The 20,421-nt window shown below is 42.2% G+C and overlaps 1 protein-coding gene across 1 annotated transcript in view; it reads left to right on the top strand.

Moving 5' to 3' along the window:
- The window catches only part of arap2 (ArfGAP with RhoGAP domain, ankyrin repeat and PH domain 2), a 338,594-nt gene that overhangs the window by 283,385 nt on the left and 34,788 nt on the right, over positions 1 to 20,421 (top strand). Inside the window, exons 23-27 of the mRNA XM_080189086.1 lie at positions 2,564 to 2,711; positions 8,219 to 8,287; positions 12,857 to 12,931; positions 14,153 to 14,270; positions 16,394 to 16,522. Coding sequence (XP_080045212.1) covers positions 2,564 to 2,711; positions 8,219 to 8,287; positions 12,857 to 12,931; positions 14,153 to 14,270; positions 16,394 to 16,522 — 539 coding nt within the window. The remainder of the gene's footprint in view (positions 1 to 2,563; positions 2,712 to 8,218; positions 8,288 to 12,856; positions 12,932 to 14,152; positions 14,271 to 16,393; positions 16,523 to 20,421) is intronic.

Raw genomic sequence — 20,421 nt, forward strand, 5'->3', positions numbered from 1 at the left:
AACTATGAGTTAAAAGCCTACCCAGAAGCTATTTTCCATAGCTTTCTGGATTCTATACTGTTATGTAAGTAGGGCATCACTCCTTTAAGAAGACATGGTCCAATGACCTAAAGGGTGAAGTGACTTGCCTGGGAAACCGCCCCAACAGCACTTGAGGGCTGGAGTATGAGGAGTACAGTTCTTCAATAAACCCAATTGTTCCTGTGGCTTGTCTTTGACTTCTTTGGAGCTCCCACCCCAATAGTCTCAGACTTAACATATACGGTACAGCCTACTCAAGGCTCTTTCTATATGCCTTTCAGATTCCATTGTCACTTCCATAACATCTTTAAATTCCATCCTTGATGCACAAACCTTTCTTCTCAAACGTAATTGTTCATATTTGCCTTTTATTATTTATGTTTAGAGCTGTAAATGATGACTGTTCAGTAACAGACTATTGCACTTGAAGCACTTTGTTAAGACTATAGAAATTTAAAAAAAAGACAAATAAACACACATCACATACTCCCTCTCCCTCCCCCCTGCCCCATTGCCTATTCCAGGCCAACCCATGTCATCACATGCCACTTTCAATCACCTCCCCCCATAGACTTTCATGTTTCCCAAGCCAACCTTGCTCCTCCACACATGCATCCACGTCAATGGCCCTTTATAGCTCCTATGCCTACCTATACCCTTCCACCCACACTCACTCGTGTACGTTTAACAATTCCAAAGGTCACCTTACTTCTACCAAAGGTGTCCCAGGATCACATCCAAAAGGGGAGGACCTCTCCATTTGCGTGAAAATTCAGACCTAATTACTTTGCTGGGGCCTACACACTAAATAACTTCTGCATTCCAGAAAGCAGCTTGCAGCAATCAACAGTTTTTATTTTGCAAAAAGTCTTTTGGCCTTGCAAAATGTTTGACCAGGTTGCAGCAAATGGGAGTATTCTTACTCCTTGCATTCTGTAACTGAAATACCAGATACACTGACAATCCTGTTTTCTTCCTCAAGCAAATGGTTGTTGTATGACTGTGCTAAAAGTGGAATCATGTCTGAATTGGCATATGATCCTATAATGAGGACAGCTTCACCATCACAAAAAAGTTGTGTGCCAGCCTCAAATGCTTATTGCTGTGGACTTGTCCTGGCCACAGTGGCAGCTTGTTGGTCATGCTGGTGGGTTGAGTTTGTGCAGTGAGGGGATTCCATTGAGAGGCAATTGGAAATGGGGCAAGTAGTGATCAACAGTAACCTTCAATATCAGGTCATCCTAAAATCACCAGGCCCAAAATGTTTCCACTGTCCAGCCACGTGAAGTAGGTCCCCTAAACTAGACCTCTTAGCCTCCTATTTTACCATCCATCAAGTACAATTCTCTCCCCCTCTCTGTCTCTCCCCCTTTGGAGCAGCAGTTAAAAGTCTCTCTCAGTTCCAGTACATGTGTTCCTAATGCGATATACAATCCAACTGCTATTGAGAAATGTTTTGTGGCTGCTTTCTATTTCCTATAGTTCAGGAGAGGTCATTTTTCTGTACATCTCAAGGAAAAAAAATGCTTTTCCAGCTTTGAATCACATTCTGCAGCTTTTCTGGTTATCAGAGTTTTGCTGCACAGCAAAACTTTCTGCTTCTTCCTCAGGCCCTTAGAGACAAAAGAGCCAGAATATTCCATTACCATGGCAACCCAAAGGTGTATAGCACATACTGCTGTAACGATTGTCATAAAGTTTGGTTCCTGCTTAGATTTTGTCGCAGCTTATGTGAAGTCACATCTGATTTGTTGAAGCTCACCTCTCTCTTGATGTTTAAACCTATTCTGCCAAAGCAGCATTTGTGATAAAATTAAGTATTGGCAATCTAGAAATGCTGTTCGATGTGGGTAATTGGCCTCGATTTGAACTCTCCTCGCCTGACAGAAAATTTGGGTTTTAAGCAGGAACACTTGGGATCATTCAACGCCTTAGATGTCGCTGGCTTTCTGCTGTGTCCTGAACTTAATGGCTCCTTTGAGAAGGTGGAGACCCTCTTTAAATCAGCAGATGTTTCCCACTGATCTCATTGTGACCTGATGGCAATAGTATTCTGGAATCCTCAGGGAGCCAGAATGTGGGCCAGAACAAGCAGGAGTTCTATGTGACTGGGATTGCTCCCACAAGTTCTTGGCTGAGGCCTGTTGTCACTGAGTTCATGCTCCTTTATGCTGTTGAGGTGGCCATTGGTGGCCTATTGTGGTGTTTGGGGACAGACAGAGAAAGAATATGTCTCTTCCACCACCACCACCCCCACCCCCCTGGTAAGACTTCAGGATCAATTATCCAAACATTCAGATTGGCTGGGCCCAGATGCCCTGTATTTAGTGTCTGCTTTGAGTCTTGGTTGAACAATCCTGACCCTGCCTTTAAAACCATGAACTGTTTACTATACCACATACCACAATGGTCTTTTATTATGTAATATTGAAAAGATATTGATGCACTGCAAACTGTTCAGCTATTCTTTGATTTCAAGCAAACCATATTTTTATCGCGTGTTAAATTATTTCTCCACCCACTCCCTACCCCCTCTCAACAGGGTTCAGAAATGTTCAGAGATGAATCAGATGAATGCACACAGTTTGTCACAGGTGTTTTCGCCTTACTTATTCCAAACAGAAGGTCAGACCAAACAAGAAGTGAATGTTACAGAAGATCTGATCAATCTGTATGTTCAACTCTTTGGTGTAAGTATGCATTTTTGTCATACAATGATCGTGAATTCTTCATTGGAATAACTTGCATTGCTGTAGATCAAAACAGCCAATTAGTAATTTCTATAGATTTTCCAAACACATCATATGATAACTACGGAAAGCAAACCAGGAAGTTTTGCTCACTTCGTTATTTGGGTCTAGTCTTCACCTCATCTGCCCATTAAACTGTAACTTTAAAAGTTCTGTTTTTTAAAACATTGTTTATTTATTCATTTATTAGTGTCACAAGTAAGCTTACATTAACACTGCAATGAAGTTACTATGAAAATCCCCAAGTCATCACATTCTGACACCTGTTTGGGTACATTGAGGGAGAATTTAGCACAGCTAATGAAGCAGACCTGCACGTTCTTCGGAGTTTTGATGTTATCAAAGTAGTTAATTTGTCCTAAGCAGTCAAGTAACCAAACAGAATTGTGTTCAAGAAGAAAGTATAAAGGACATAACAACTAACAAATAGCAACAGGCAATGCAGTAACATTTTTCTTGAGGGAATTTCATTGCTGAGTTGCCAATAATGAAGCAAGTATTTAAATGTTAAATCAAAAGCAAAATACTGTGGTTACTGGAAATCTGAAATAAAAGTAGAAAATGCTGGAAGATACTTGGTAGGCCAAGCAGCATCTGTGGAGAATTGAGCAGAATTATTGTTTCAGGCCATTGATCTTTCTGTTGAATGAATTCCATGTTCCAACAGCCTCAGAGTAAAAGAAATTGCGCCTAACATCTTTCAGTTGCACATAGTGATACTTTGAAATGAGTGAAAGAGTGAGGAAATGATGCTTCAGGCCTTTGTCACATCCCCTCAGGAGTGCCCCATTTAATTTTTGGCAGTAAATCTCACAAAATGTCAACTAACATTTGGAAAGGATATAATGCAGATTTGCCAGAATTATACCTGGGCTTAAAACAGTTACGAAGTGAATTTGCATCAGTGTGGCTCTTTGTTAGGAGTAAGGCTTTCGAGGGATCAGTGGAAAATGCAGGTAAGTAAAGCTTATTCATTAGTCACAAGTAGGCTTACATTCACTGCAATGAAGTTACTGTGAAAATCCCCTACTCTCCGGCACCTGTTTGGGTACACTGAGGAGAATTTAGCATGGTCAGTGCACCTAACCAGCATGTCTTTCGGACTGTGGGAGGAAACCAGAGAACCCAGAGGAAACCCACACAGACATGGGGAGAATGTGCAGACTCCACACAGACAGTGATCCAAGCTGGGAATCAAACCCGGCTCCCTGGTACTGTGAGGCAACAGTGCTACCCACTGTGCCATTATGCCCTTAAATGCCAACTTCAAATGAGGTTGAGGTGCAGGTCTACATGATCTAACTGGATGACAGAACAGGCTCGAGGGGCTGAATGGATTTTTCCCGTGGGCTTTAAGACACTGATGTCAAGACCAATGGGATTCCCAAGATTGTAATTGCTGGAAGCAGGAATGGCTCAGCAATCTTCCAGGAGAAGCCCGCCTTTGAACTCGCCGTCCTATTAAGGCTAGTGGGTGGGCTCTGATGCTGTAGGCCCCGTCAACAGAACTACGACCCTCCCCCTGGACTGCATAGCTGTGCAGGAAGGATGAGTGAGATCTAGAGAGGCAGGTCCACTTGGATAGAGGCTGAATCCCTCTGCTGGATTGGGGTGGACTAGAATTGTTGCAGCCTTCAATGCTGGATGTCCCATTAATTCTAATGCTCCCTCTGCACCTGCTCCATAGGTGGCGAAATGCTGTGAAATCTACAAAATTGCCCCTCACTGGGGTCTCAATCACCTTAATTAGCTGCCTGCCTCTTTCATTAGGTAGCTGATTCTCCTCCTAACTCATTGCAGGGAAACTTTCTTGGTAGTGGAAATGCATTAACCTGACATGTCCCTCTCCTATTTTCCCCCCACACACCCCTAGTTACCCAGCTCCTAGTCCCTCTCCATAAATTAGGGTAGTTCAGTCCTCTGCTTCCTGTGAAACAAGGATGCATTTTGTGATTAGTTGGCGAAGACCAAGTCTTAAGAATAGAGCGGTGACAACTGAGTGAATTGCAGCAATTTTTGATGCAGAGAAATCTGCCGAGTGTCTGCAGTGAAAGTTGGAAGTGTAAAATAAGGAGATTGTAGGAGTTGGTTTCTGATGGCGTTATCCCCACTCTTCAAAATAATCTTGGAATTCCGAGAAGTTTTTTTTCAGGGAAGGAAATGGGGCAGAATCTTCGGGCTAATTTTTATGTGCCCCTAGCAGGTGTGTTTCCCAAGGAGGGATGGAGGTGGTGTTGGTGGAGAGCAGGTGGGCGGTGGTCATGTAAAAAGGGGCAGACAGCAAAATCAGAGACCCACCACCATGTTTAAGGGAAATATGAAGAGTTGATTGGACTTTTTATGAACCAAATATTTCTCTGTTATTACGCTGCCCGCACCATATAATGTTTGCCTGGACAGCAGAGCTGGAGCGGGAAGTCCAGTTTTCATCTTGAGGGGTTAAAGGGCAGGAAGTAAGTGGGTGGTGAGGGGTTTGTGGGGTTTATCTTCAGGGGCTGATCTTTGCTGATCGCAGGGTGGCTTCTCCATAGTTTGAACCCCCACTTCCTCCTATCCGCTTTTTCCCTTAAACCTCCCCCCACACTGCCCCTCTCCCTAACTTACCAAATCCTCTTGATCCAAGACCCTAGACTTAGCTACTCCAGGGATCCACGATCTTGGGGGCTTTTCTTTTCCAGCATCCCAGCAGCCACTGACACCTTCCTGCACAGCCGGGACTGATGGAGTTATCAGCTAATGAGATATGGAAGTTCACTTGGCCTTTACGAGTTACGAGTGGTGTGCCTCAGGGATCTGTTTTGGGGCCACTGTTGTTTGTAATTTTTATTAATGATCTGGATGAGGGTATAGTTGGGTGGATTAGTAAATTTGCTGATGACACCAAAGTTGGAGGTGTGGTAGATTGTGAGGAAGGGTGTCATAGTCTGCAGGGAGACTTAGATAGGTTGCAGAGCTGGGCCAAGAGGTGGCGGATGGAATTTAATGCGGAGAAGTGTGAGGTAATTCACTTTGGTAGGAGCAACAGATGTGTCGAGTATAGGGCTAACGGGAGGACTTTGAATAGTGTGGATGAACAGAGGGATCTAGGTGTGTGTGTACATAGATCCCTGAAAGTTGGGAATCAAGTAGATAAGGTTGTCAAGAAGGCGTACGGTGTCTTGGCGTTTATTGGTAGGGGGATTGAATTTAGGAGTCGCAGTGTAATGTTGCAACTGTACACTACTCTAGTGCGGCCGCACTTGGAGTACTGTGTGCAGTTCTGGTCCCCGCATTACAAGAAGGATGTGGAGGCGTTGGAGAGGGTGCAGAGGAGGTTTACTAGGATGTTGCCTGGTATGGTGGGGAGGTCCTATGAGGAGAGACTGAGGGATCTAGGGTTGTTTTCGTTGGGAAGAAGGCGGCTAAGAGGGGATCTTATTGAAACATATAAGATGATTAGAGGTTTAAATAGGGTGGATAGTGATAGCCTTTTTCCTCGGATGGAGAAAGCTAGCACGAGGGGGCATGACTTTAAATTAAGGGGGGGTAGCTACAGGACGGATGTCAGGGGTAGGTTCTTTACCCAGCGGGTGGTGAGGGATTGGAATGCCCTGCCTGCTGCAGTTGTAGATGCGTCTAGTTTGGGGGCGTTTAAGAGATCTCTGGATAGGTTTATGGACGAAAAGGGATTGGTATAGGCTAGTGGGTCATTGTTTTTGTAACTGGTCGGCGCAACATCGTGGGCCGAAGGGCCTGTTCTGCGCTGTAATGTTCTATGTTCTATGTTCTATGTTCTTTGTTAAGGACCCTTGCAGTGTCTTATGGCAGCATGGAGTGTGTCGGCACCGTGTGTTTTGGGTGAGAGGAGGGGCATGTGCTTTCTGCATGCCTTCTGCCTCCCCCACTCTGCTTATTATTTAACCCCTAATTTGTGTGGCAGAGATCCTGTCCACTGGTCAGGAGCCTAAAGTTGGGTTTCTCAGGAGGCCAAAGCAATTGCAATCAGGCACTTATTTAGACAGTATACCAGTCAGGCAGAAATCCCGCCACCCGGTATTATCAGGACCACTCCTGGTGGCCCTGATAATACCAGGGATCTGCTGGCTCCTAATTGGTTGGAGCTACCATCCAATTAGAGGCCAGTAGATTGCTGGTATTATCAGGGCCACCAGAAGTAATGACCGCTGTTCCACTGAGGCCTTCACCAGAGATCATTGCTGAATCAGCAGAGAGAGATGGGTGCAGACAACATGGAGGAGCTTGGGAGAGGAAGTGACTAGTGAGAGAGGGAGGAAGGCATGGATGGAAGGGCCAGGGGTGACTTTCAGCAGACCCCCCACTAACCCCCTTCTTGATGTTGTGCCCGTTAAATAGTAACTTCTGGAATAATTGCTCTCAGGTAATTTGTTACTGAACTGAATAGTCAGTCTGTCACCAACAAACAAGATTCCTGTGTTGGGCCTTTCCCACCCCCCACTAAATGTTGGACATTTAGGAACGTAGGGACTCCTACTCAATTCCCTTGTTTGCCCCCACAATCGTGACCACTCCAACAGGCATCATTAAACTCTGTCCGTAGTATCTGAAGATCCAGTAACATTATACGGAAAGCAAAGAAGCTTTGATGACAAAACTAAGTCACTGGGGCACACAGTAGAAATTAGATAGTTGGATCTTCGATCAACTGAACCAGAAGTTAGGGAGGCAAAACAATGTTTATTAAAGGTATGTTTGTGCATTAATATTTATGTATTTATTCAATATATGCACAAATGGTTTTGTGTGTGCAAAAAAAACAGACATTGAGTTGCTCACCCAAGTTAGCAAGCCAAAGGTGTACACACTGTATATATTGAGAGACTCGCAATTGGGTTGAGCTGGTCAATGTGCGACACTCACTCACTAAAACAAACCTTCTATGGAGAGCCTGAGTTGAGGGTGTGCACTTCTGGTGGTCACGGGAAGTCCTAGAAGGACACTCTGATGTGATCACTCAGGAATTTGACACAAACACCACCTTTGCCTCAGAAGATAAATAAGAAGTGTGTACGTGTGCCAAAGAGCACTTTAGACAAAAACTAACGAGCTGTCTTTAATACAGAATTTAGTCTTTTGACAGAAATTTCTCCCTAATTTTCTCGACCTCCCAACAGACTTTCAATATGTTTCTTCCTCGAAACTCCTACTGAATCAATAGTCAAATAAATCCTTTTACACTCCAGATCAACTGCGGAAAGACAAATTTTAATTGAAAACTGTAAAAGCACAAAAGGGCAGGTAAACAAGATTCAAAAGAGGGAAGACTATTGTCAATTCCACTGGATAAAATAGGATAGCTATCCCCAATCCATTTATCAATGTTATCCTTCATGGAATAAATGGATTGGTTTTATTTTGCCATCTACAGACACTTCACTCATCACTTCTTGTACTTTTTGATTAATGTTTCTGTGCCTTGCTTGAAATAGGTTAATGAAGACCAGGTGAAACAGATGGAGATAGAAAATAGCCTCATAACGACTTGGAAAGACACACAGGTGTGGATATGTTGCCTTGCAAGATTTAATTTTTGATTTATGTTTAGATATAGCACAAATTCGCCTTGTCAATAGCACTCTAATCACTGAACTATTAGCTTGCATACTTTCTATATTTAAAGCCATGCGGTTCATTTTATACCTTTTGATCAGACAACTTTAAAGAAGGTTTATTCACATATTGAACAGATGTTTGCCAGTATACAGTACTTTTAATGTGAGCTGTTACATATCAACTCAGTGTTGCTGGGTCAGATGGTCAGTATTGCTGAGTTCCACAGAATACTGGTATTTATATGATTAATTTTTTAGTACAGTTATGATATTCTTGAGGTTATGCCTAATGCCATATATGATTTGGGTTCTCCCTCCAACATTTAAAAAGAATTTTTAGTGTCCCTTAGTGTCAGGGGGACTAGGAGGGTAAATACGTGAGATTATGGAGAAAGGGCCTGGGGGGGAGGTGGTCTGTGCAGACTTGATGGGCCAAGTGGCCTCCTCCCTCACTGTCAGGATTCTATGGGGTTTTTTTTTATGTACATTAAATGTAGACTTGCCAATGTTACCCACATTCCAAAAGCAAAAATAGTGAAAAAAAACAAATTCGGGAAAAAATTGCCTGAGTTTGCAAAAAGCTGATTGTTTTGAAATGAATGAATTTACATTTAATTCATCTATATACTATACTTTAATCTGTCTAAAAATGCATATTTTTAATAACCTATAACAAAAGCATTCCAGCTTCCCCACTAATCATTTATGGCGTCATAGAGATTTACAGCATGGAAACAGGCCCTTTGGCCCAACTTGTCCAGGCCGCCCAGCTTTTACCACTAAGCTAGACCCAATTGCCTGCATTTGGCCCATGTCCCTCTATACCCATCTTACCCATACTGGATCTGGTATTAGGGAATGAGTCCGGCCAGGTGATTGACACTTCAGTAAGGGAGCATTTCAGGAACAGTGACCACAATTCAGTAAACTTTACGGTACTGATGGGTAAAGTGTAGTCCTCAGGTGAGGTTCTAAATTGGGGAAAGGCTAATTACAACAATATTAGGCAGGAACTGAAGTATGTAGATTGGGGGCAGATGTTTGAGGGCAAATCAACATCCGACATGTGGGAGGCTTTCAAGTGCAAGTTGATAGGGATTCAGGACCAACATATTCCTGTAAGGATGAAGGATAAATAAGGCAAATCTTGGGAACCTTGGATAATGAGAGATATTGTGAGCCTAGTCACAGAGGAAAAGGAAGCATTTGTCAAAGCTAGGAGACTGGGAACACACGAAGCAAGTGTGGAATACAAGGAAAGTAGAAAGAAACTTAAGCAAGGAGTAAGAAGAACTAAAAGGGGTCATATAAAAGTATTGGCCAGAAGGGTTCAGGAGAATCCCAAGGCTTTTTATACATATATAAAGAGCAAGAGGGTAGCCAGGGAAAGGGCTGGCCCACTCAAGGATAGGGGAGGGAATCTATGCATGGAGCCAGAGGAAAAGGGTGAGGTGTTAAATGAGTACTTTGCGTATTCATTCATCAAAGAGAAGGACTTGGTGGATGATGAGTCTGGGAAAGGGTGTGTAGGTAGTTTGAGTCATGTTGAGATCAGAAAGGAGGAGGTATTTGGGTTCTTGAGAAACATTAAGGTAGACAAGTCCCCAGGGCCTGATTGGATATACCCCAGAATACTGAGAGGCAAGGGAGGAAATTGCTGGGGCCTTGAGAGAAATCTTTGTATTCTCACTGGCTACAGGAGAGATCCCAGAGGATTGGAGAATAGCCAATGTTGTTCCTTTGTTTAAGAAGGATAGCAAGAATAATCCAGGTAATTACAGGCCAGTGAGCCTTACATCAGTGGTAGGGAAATTATTAGAGAGGAGTCTTCGAGACAGGAAATAAGTGGACGTATTAGCAAGAGGCAACATGGTTTTGTGAAGGGGAGCTCATGTCTCAATAACTTGATTGAGTTTTTTGAAGAAATGATGAAGATGATTGATGAGGGTGGGGCAGTCGATGTTGTCTACGTAAACTTCAGTAAGGTCTTTGACAAGGTCCCTCATGGCAGACTGGTGGGGCAGTGGATGTTGTCTACATAAACTTCAGTAAGGTCTTTGACAAGGTCCCTCATGGCAGACTGGTGCAGAATGTGAAGTCGCGTGGGATCAGAGGTGAGCTGGCAAGGTGGATACAAAACTGGCTCGGTCAAAGAAGGAAAACACAGTAAGAAGTCTCACAAGACCAGGTTAAAGTCCAACAGGTTTACTTGGTAGTAAACGCTATTCGGAACGCTGTTCCTTTGACAGGTGAGTGGAGAGTTCTGATCACAAACAGGGCATATAAAGGCACACACAGTTTACAGAATACTCGTTAGAATGCGAGTCTTTACAGCTAATCTGCTATTCAAAGAAGACAGAGGGTAGCAGTGAAAGGGTATGTTTCTGAAAGGAGGGCTATGACAAGTGGCATTCCTCAGGGATCAGTGCTGGGACTTCTGCTGTTTGTAATAAATATATAAATGATTTGGAGGAAAATGTAACTGGTTTGATTAGTAAGTTTGCGGATGACACAAAGGTTGGTGGATTTGCGGACAGTGATGAGGACCATCAGAGGATAAAGCAGGACATAGATTGGTTGGAGACTTGGGCGGAGAAGTGGCAGATGGAGTTTAATCCAGACAAATGTGAGGTAATGCATTTTGAATGGCCTAATACAGATAGGAAATATGCAGTAAATGGCAGAACCCTTAAGGGTATTGATAGGCAAAGGGATCTGGGTGTGCAGGTACACAGGCCCCTGAAAGTGGCAACATAAGTGGAGAAGGTAGTCAAGAAGGCATATGGCATGCTTGTCTTCATCGACCGGGATTTTGAGTTTAAAAATTGGCAAGTCAAGCTGCAGCTTTATAGAATCTTAGTCAGGCTACACTTGGAATATAGTGTTCAATTCTGGTCGCCACACTACCAGATGGATGTGGAGGCCTTGAAGTGGATACAGAAAAGATTTTCCAGGATGTTGCCAGTATGAAGGGCATTAGCCATCAAGACAGGTTGAAGAAACTTGATTTGTCCCCACTGGAACGACAGAGGTTGAGGGGTGACCTGATAGAAGTCTACAAGATTATCAGAAACATGGACAGAGTGGATAGTCAGAAGATTTTGCCAAGGGTGGGAGAGTCAATTACTAGGGGGCATAGGTTTAAGATGCAAGGGACGAGGTTTAAAGGAGATGTGCGAGGCAGGTTTTTTTTACACAGAGGGTGGTGGTTGCCTGGAACTCGCTGCCAGCGGAGGTAATGGAAGTGGATATGTTGGTGACTTTTAAGGGGCGTCTTGACAAATACGTGAATAGGATGGGAATGTAGGATATGGTCCCCAGAAAGATAGGGGGTTTTAGTTAATTCGGGCAGCATGATTGCTGCAGGGTTGGAGGGCTGAAGGGCCTGTTCCTGTGCTGTAATTTTCTTTGTTCTTTACCCATGAAATTGTCTAAATGTTTTTTGAAAGACAAAATTGTTCTCACCTCTGCTACTCAATACATGGTTGTACCCACTTCTACTACTGCTACTGGCAGCTTGTTCCAGACACTCACCACCCTCTGTGTGAAAAAATTGACTCTGAATCCTTTTGTATCTCTCCCTTCTCACTTTAAACCTATGCCCTCTCGTTTTAAACTCCACTACCTTTGGGAAAAGATATTAACTATCTAGCTGATCTTTGCCCCTCATTACTTTATAGACCTCTATAAGATCACCCCTCAGCCCCCTACTCTTCAGAGAAAAAAGTCCCAATCTATCCAGCCTCTCCTTATAAGTCAAACCATCAAGTCCCGGTAACATCCTAGTAAATCTTTTTCTGCACTTAAGAGTCCTTTATTGTTTGTGTGAATGCCTTATTAAACAGTAGTGTTAACCACATGACCACATTCTTTCAATAATATGAGCATTAACAGCATGATATGCTTGTAGTGTGAAATTGTAATTCAATGTTAATTTGCTTAATGGACTGCTATTGTTGGAAAACTTCATTGTCTTGTTCAATTGCATTGAATTATTCCTCTTAGTGGCTGCTAGTGTTTATTGTTTTGAGCTGACCATTATGAGTTATCACTGAAGAAGCAACAATATTTGTTGCTGGTGTGAGCTGTGGAAAAGGGGCTCAATGGCCGCCTTCTATTGCTCAAAATGCTCAAGTTCTTGGTGTGAAAATAACATTAAAATGTTAGCAACCTTTCACTGGTTTATCCCAAATGAATGAAAGATAAAGCAATTGATCCATTGTTCTGGGAATCTGCTCCCTTCCTGAGTTTCAGCAATAAGGCAAGACCTGTTGTGTGATTGAGCAGGGGAAATTTGTAAACTTGCTGATATTTTTGAATTTTTTTGCCTTAGCAGATTTGCAATCACAAAAACTACTCAATTACAGTCAATCCAAAATATATGGCATGCTATAACATACAAGTAAAAAAAAAGTATCTTTTGAAAGCTATTGCCTGTTAGAAATTCTAAATTGTCAAAAGAAGTATTATTTATCACTGAGAAAATGTGAAGTGTCTAGAAAATGTTTTCTTTAGGTTGCAGGCAATGGGACCCTGATCATTGAAGTATACGTGGGGAACAAGGAGCCTGATTGTTGCTGCATAATTAGGGTAGGTATATGGTAATAGTGTGAAATCTTCAGTCTAGCCATAGAGCATTCTATCTCTTGGTTTCTTCACTTTGAAATGCACCATTGCTTAATTGGACTTAATTAACTTTTACCTCAAAGCACTGGAAATAGTTTCCAAGAATGCGCACAGTTGGTGCAAAGCTGCTTGTACAGTTTTATTACTGTCGAAGTTTCCAGAACTCCTGGAGCTTACTGAAGTTGAACAGGATGCATGTTCACTTCAACACCAGCTGGTTAGTCAAACTTTCTCCATAATTAGGGAGGCACAGAATGGTGACTCAGCCCTGCATCTTGCATCATTCTTTGCGTCGTTCATGCTGATCGTACAAAATTTATTTTCACATTTACGTCAAGGAAATTTGCAGTCATGCAAAACAAAAGAGTCAGAAATGTTCCTTGGTTCCTTAGCAGAAAATCATCAGTTAGCAACAAAGAAATGCAAAGCTTTCACATAAGTAACAATATTGTCACAACTTCTAAATGAGCTAGGATTTTCATCAGTAATGTTTTCTCTAAGTTATTCTCAGGGTGTGGTTGTTGCTGACAAAGCTGGAGCCTGCCCATCCCTGATTAACTTTGTCTACTTGTACTGCTGAGTAGCAATCTAATAAATTGAATGACATCCTTCAGAGGGCAATGATGAGCCAAACACACAATTTCCTGGCTCTCCAGTATAAGATTTGGGCGGTACCCCAATGATGCACTAGGGAATCCCTCTTGGAAGTTCCCCCATAAGGCTTAACCCAGAAATTGTCCAGAAGCACTAACTTCCCCTGGACAATTGCGTTGGGCTAGGAACCATTCAACAAAGCGATTTAAATCATTAACTTCTGATGTTTCTGCCAGGTTTTACTCCGATAGTCACTTTGAAAGAATTGGAAGTAAAAATATGACTTCAAACTCCAGGGTAACCATTTGAAAGACCCAAACCAGGCATCCCCCCAACCACCCTCACCCTTGACCCCCACAGAGGAACCCTGCCCCCCAATACTGCCCCAACCGAAACGACCCCACTTGCTGTAAACGGCCAGACCCAATCCGTCACCTCCCCAACGCATTTCAGTTGCTGCGTATTTATCAGATTTGTTATAATTTTGGATTAATTTAAACCAGTTTCAGATGTTTTCATCATGTTCCCATTTTTGCAGCATTGTGTGATTTTATTTGAAATTAACGCTTTTTTTCACATCATGGTTCACAGGTATCTCCAACCATGACAGCAGAGGAATTAACTCACATTGTTCTTGAAATGAGGAACATTGTTGCAGATGAGAAGGTTGTTTGGGCAACATTTGAAGTTATAGAGAACGGAGAGCTTGGTAGGATACTCCTTCTCTTTCAGGTATCATGCCCAAAGAGGGTGTTGACAACCATGGACTTCGGTTGGGTTGGTCCATGATTATATAGAACGAATCACTGTGGTGATTTGCTGTTGCCTTCTGCAGTGTGGCTGACCAGGAAGCTCTCCAGCTCTGACCAGCAGCCACCAGTTTACTGCAAGGATTTACAGGTTGATACACAACCTGTTTGGCCACCCTATGAAAGCATCTTCCATGGTCGTCAAGTGTGGAGTGGGAATTGAACCCAGAATTTTGGCTCTGAGGCTGGGACATTACCCCTCATACCGAATCATCCCTGTCTGCTACAGAGTAATCCCAGTCTGCTTCGTAGTGATCATGACCCAGTGCACACTTCAGTTGGTACTTCTAAGCTGAAATTAGAAATAGACATTCAACATAGAAAAGAAAGAAAAAAGGGATAATCCAGGAAATTATAGACCAATGAGGCTCACATTGGTGGTTGGGAGACTATTGGAGAAGATTCTTAGCTATAGGATTTATGCGCTTTTGGAAAAACATAGCTTTGTGTGGGGCGAGTCATGTCTTGTTTTGAGGAGATGATGAAGGTGATTGATGAGGGTAGAGCAGTGGATGTTGTCTACATGGATTTTAGTAATGCTTTCGACAAGGTTTGTTATGGTGGGCTTATCCAGAAGATTAAGATGCATGAGATCTACTGTGACTTGGCCACTTGGATTCAGAATTGGCTTGCCCATAGAAGTCAGAGAGTAGTGGTGGAAGGGTGTTTTTCTGGCTGGAGGTCTGTGACTAGTAGTGTTCTGCAGGGGTCCCTACTGGGACTCTGCTGTTTATCATGTATATAAATGACTTGGATGAAGACATAGTTGGATGGTTTAGTAAGTTTGCAGATGACACAAAGGTAGGTGGAGTTGTGAATAGTGTAAGGTTGTCAAAGGATACAGACAGATATAGATCAGCTGCAGATATGGGCAGAGAAATGGCAGATGGATTTAATCCTGGCAAGATGCTGCACTTTGGGAAATCAAATGTTAAGGATAAGTATGCGGTTAATGGTAGGACCTTGAACAGCATTGATGTACAGGGGGATCTTGGGGTTCAAGTCCATAGTTCCCTGAAAGTGGCCAAATAGATAGAGTGGTAAAGCAGGCATATGGCATGATTACCTTTGTTGTTCGGAGCATTGAGTACAAGAGTCAGGATGTCATGTTGCAGCTATATAAAGCTTTGGTTAGACTTCACTTAGGGTATTGCGTTCAGTTCTGGTTGCCACATTACAGGAAGGATGCAGAGGCTTTGGGGAAGATGCAGAAGAGGTTTACCAGGATGCTGCCCAGATTTGAGGTTATGAGCTATAAGGAGAGCCTGGACAAACTAGGTCTGGAGCAGCAGATGCTGAGGGGGAAGTCTGTAATGTTATGTGAGGCATCGATAGGGTTGACAGTTAGTGTCTTTTTCCCAAAGTTGAAGTGTCTAATACTTGGGGTTATGCACTTAAGGTGAGAGGAGGAAAATTCAAAGGAGATGTGAGGTGCAAGTTTTTTTTACACAGAGTGGTAGGTGTCTGGAATGTGCTGCCAGATGCGGTGGTGGAGGCAGATATGATCGGGCATTTAAGGGGTTTTTAGATAAGCATATGAATATGCAAGGAATAGTGGGATATGGACCAAGGGCAGGCAGAAGGGATTGCTTTAATTTGGCATCACATTCAGCACAACATCGTGGGCTGAAGGGCCTTCCCTGTGTTCTACTGTTCTATGTTCTACAGCAACTTATCTGACATCAAGAAATTCAGTCTAAGCGATGAGTAATTTTAAAATATAACACAGTCAAAGGGATCTGAAGTAATTGTTGGATGGATGCAATTAATTTTCAAGTGGCTAAACAGTGACGCATTTTACCAAAGGATGATGAATCATACATTTGAGGGATTGTTGGGAGAAATTACCTATAAAAATTATGACTAATATTGTAAAAACCATTTGATGAATTTATAGCATAATTATATGCCCTTAGTTTGACTCATTTTGAAGCTTATGAAGGAATAAATGTGATGTTAGTATTTTCAACAATTACTATTGTGTGTAACTTTATGCTAATGCTTTGCATTTTGTCTTCCACAGAGCGAGTGCTACACTACAAAGAGAATGTTCTGGACCAGGTTCTCCAGTGGAGCACACTGCCTGAGCCTGAATCTGCTCACCTGATCATAAAACAGTTTCCAGCAGCAAAAGCCATCAAAAAGTACCTTGGTATGAATGTCAATTTTTTCTTGTTTTGATTGAAACCAGACCGTTACACACACATCTGGAACAGAACTGTTAATGGATGTCATTTTTACTTAAGTGTTAGTGGTGAACTGAAACCGGTTTTGCTAACAGGATATTGGAATTCTGCTTCCAGCATTCTACTAATTAAGCATGCACCTAATTTGCCTTTTAAGGAAACATTTTTAATGTGTGCTTACAACAATCCTCCTCTCCGTTTGTAACATGAGAAACTTGAATGAAGTTCCATTTATTGGCTATACTTGGTGGCCCTCGGAAGGTCATACTGGCCCTCCTCCAATACTGTTGAAGACCTTGTGGTTATGATAATTGAGTACCAAGTGCTTGGATCTTGAAACGGAGATGAAAACTCACAATATGTGTCTGAGTTGGGGTGTTGTGCAACTTGGAGATGGATTGGAGGTAATATCCCCCTGTTCTTGGCGGAGCAGGTTGTCGGGGTTGGACATGCTGGTGAATTGTCACAATGCATTTTCTAGCTAGCACTGTGACGGGACTGGATATTGAATTCAGTGGCAGTGCTATTGATCAAACATGAAGGGATGTTCTTTATTGTGTTGTGGCACAATGTTTGTTTACTGGAATACACGACAGGTAGTTCTTCTAACTTCAGAGACACAAACAGGTGATTTTGGATTAGCTGTTGTATATATGCCTCACCAAAACATTCCTCCTTGTTGATTTTAATGCTCTCAATAAAATATCAGAAGTTTTAATGTATATTTCTGTTTCCGATCCACATCCCAATCTGTACCTCACTTACATGATCCCTAAGTTTCTATCAATTGTACCCTGCAATTGTTTTTATATGTTAAGAATGCAACAGTTTTTTTCAGCAAATATACAGCACTAAGAAATATAACATCTTCCACATTACTAAAGAGTGATTTTAACATATTGGTCCATTTTTGGTCTGGACAATATAAAGCATTTTCTGACAATGTTATAGCTCATATTCTAAAACATTTCTCTGATTCATTGCTCTATCTGTGGTGATGTCTGTGGACATTCTGAACGGTTATCAAAGCTTTTTTAAAGAGAAAGATAAAGCAGGTTGCAAAGAATATGTAATAAATACTTTGATAGCCATTTAAAACCATGTAGTTTCATTTTCACTTGATGTATTCATAGAAATATAGGGACTTTATCAGTGATGGGAACGGTACTACTGAAGATGTTGGCTATAAAATCTTTTTTCATCAAAGGTCTTTCACCAACCAAACTGATATCGCAGCAGCTTCATAATCGTGCCTGTCAAATAAAATGTAGAGAAATGGAAAATGGTTGGGTCTCAGTAATGCAGATATACAGCCAACCTACAGAGTTGAGAACATTGCTGTCAGCAGAATTGAGTACTATTCTGTAGCACTGGGATGTCAAGAACTGCATGGCTGTCTCCATCTCCATGTTTGAATGCCTCTGTAATGATGAACAGTATTTTATTCATTAAGTTTGTGTCTATGAATTTATTTAGAAATCTTAAATGTAGTTTAATTTAATGGCTGGCAGCGACAGTTTTTCAAAATTTAGCATTGAAAGGAATGAATAATTAATATTTACATCCTTTTTGTACATTTGTAATTCTTAATTGCATGTATTTTAATGTTACACATGCATATTTCATTGTAAATCATTGTTTGATATCTGAGGAACATTAGATTTTTATGTTCAGCACTATGAAAACAACTATCGCAAGATATCCTTGAACTTAGCAATCACAACTTACCTTAAAAGGTCCAATATAAATACAATAAAACACCCAGATACTTCGCAGGAATGTTATGAAACAAGATATTACAGCAAAGCACATTAGGAGATATTAGGCAGTGTCTAAAAGCTTAATCAAAGAGCTAGATTTTTAAGGGGAATTTTGAAGGAGGAAAGCAAGGTAACAACAGAATTCTAACGGTAAGGGTCTAGGTATGTTCACCAGTGATTCAAATCAGGGCTAATCAAGAGGCTAGAATTGGTTAAGGGGAAATATTTTGGAGGTTGGGATTGGAGGAGATTACAGAGAAGGACAATGCCATGGAGGGATTTGAAAACAAAGATGAAAATGTTAAAATCAATGTATTGCTTAATTGGGAGCCAATATAGGTCAGTCAGCACAGGGGTGACAGGTAAACATGTTTGGTACGAGTTAAGTCATAGGCAGCAGAGTTTTTAATAGCCTCTAGTTTATAAGGGCTGTTAGAGACTAAACCAGACTGTTAGCAACTTTACTGTCACATTTGACCCTGAGATGAATTTCTGACCACTTATTCAAACCATCACCTAGACCGCCTGTTTTCACCTCCATGATATCACTCCATTTTACCCCTCAGTGCATCTGCTGCTGATGAAGATCAGCCAGGAATGAAAGAGATGGTCAAATCAAAGGATGATGAAGGCACAAATGAGGGTTTCAGCAGCAGATGGGTTGATGCCAGTGCTGTAGCTTGGCTTGGAACAGCCTGATTAGGGGCATGACTGGTTCTAGAGCATGAGTCTTCAGAATTATTGCCTGATTATTATTGGGGTTCATAGCTTAGGCTGTGTCAAATGCCTTCAGCCATTTTTTGATATTAATTGGGAATGAATCAAATTGGCTGAAGACTGACATCTGTGATGCTGTGGACCTCCAGAGGAGGCTGAGATGTATCACCCACTTGGCATTTCTGGTTGAAAATTGCTGTGAGTGTTGCAGTCTTCTCTTTTGTATCAATGTGCTGGACTCCTCCATCATTGAGGAAGGAGATATTTGTGGACCCTCCTCCAGTGAGTTTTTCAATTGTCCACCACCATTCACGGTTGGATATGGCAGGACTGCAGAGATTAGACCTGTGTACCCCGGCCATTTCCCTCTGCCTGGTTCCTGTTTTTAAGAAGCTGTTGTAAACCCCATCAATGTGACATGAGGAAGATATCAATGTGAGTGGATGGTATGGTGGGGTTGGAATCTGAAAAGAAGATCTCGCTGGTGGTGAACGCAGGCACAGTATCCTGGCCATTGGGGGAAATAGAGGACCAAAGGCTAGACAGTCAGCTTTTTGAAAGTGCTGATGTAAATAAGAACATAAGAATGAGGAGTAGGCCATCTGGCCCCTTGAGCCTGCTCTGCCATTCAATAAGATCATGGCTTGGACTCAGCTCCACGTACCTGCCCGCTCGCCATAACCTTTAAATGATTTGGAGGAGACCTTATTCTATGAATGGATACGGTAACGGTTGGATATGGGAGGAAATGTTGGTAGAGAGTAATAAAAGGAAATGACTGTAAATGCCCTTATCTGTGATTGAAACAATAGGGCCGTAGAGTCAGGCAGTGCAGAAAAGGCCCTTCGGCCCATCAGGTCTGCACTGCCAATACCCACCACTAGAGGTGTACTAACCCCATCTTCCTGCACTTGTCCTATATCCTTGAATTTTAATAGGAGCAGCAAAACCACCTGAGGTGGTAAGATCAAGAGGCAAATTCTCCCATTCCGCCCAACACGGGAATTGTAGCGAACAAGGAGTGGACCATGGAAAGATCCGTTGACTTTGGGCGGGATTTTTTGGTATCGGGGCGAGCACGGCTGAAAGATCCCACCCCAAGAGTGTAACTGTGAAATCTGTATTGGGGAGTTTACATGGAGATAGAGATATAAGGAGGATTAGAAGGCAGTGAACTCAGGAGTGAGAACAAGATGAATTGAGGAGTTTGAAATCACTGTGGATGAGAAGTTAGTCAGTGCGTAGCCTGAGGGAAGAAAAAAGATGAAGATATCCTGATGAGAATATTTTTATTTTACCTTGGAGCATGGTAGAGAATGAGAATTTAGAACAATTGATGAGTGATTAGACAAGGTGGGGAGCTGAAAGGAGGAGAAAGTACCAGAGAA

The sequence above is a fragment of the Carcharhinus amblyrhynchos genome, chromosome 1 (assembly GCF_965287045.1).
Source record: "Carcharhinus amblyrhynchos chromosome 1, sCarAmb.v2.hapA, whole genome shotgun sequence".
NCBI lineage: Eukaryota > Metazoa > Chordata > Chondrichthyes > Carcharhiniformes > Carcharhinidae > Carcharhinus > Carcharhinus amblyrhynchos.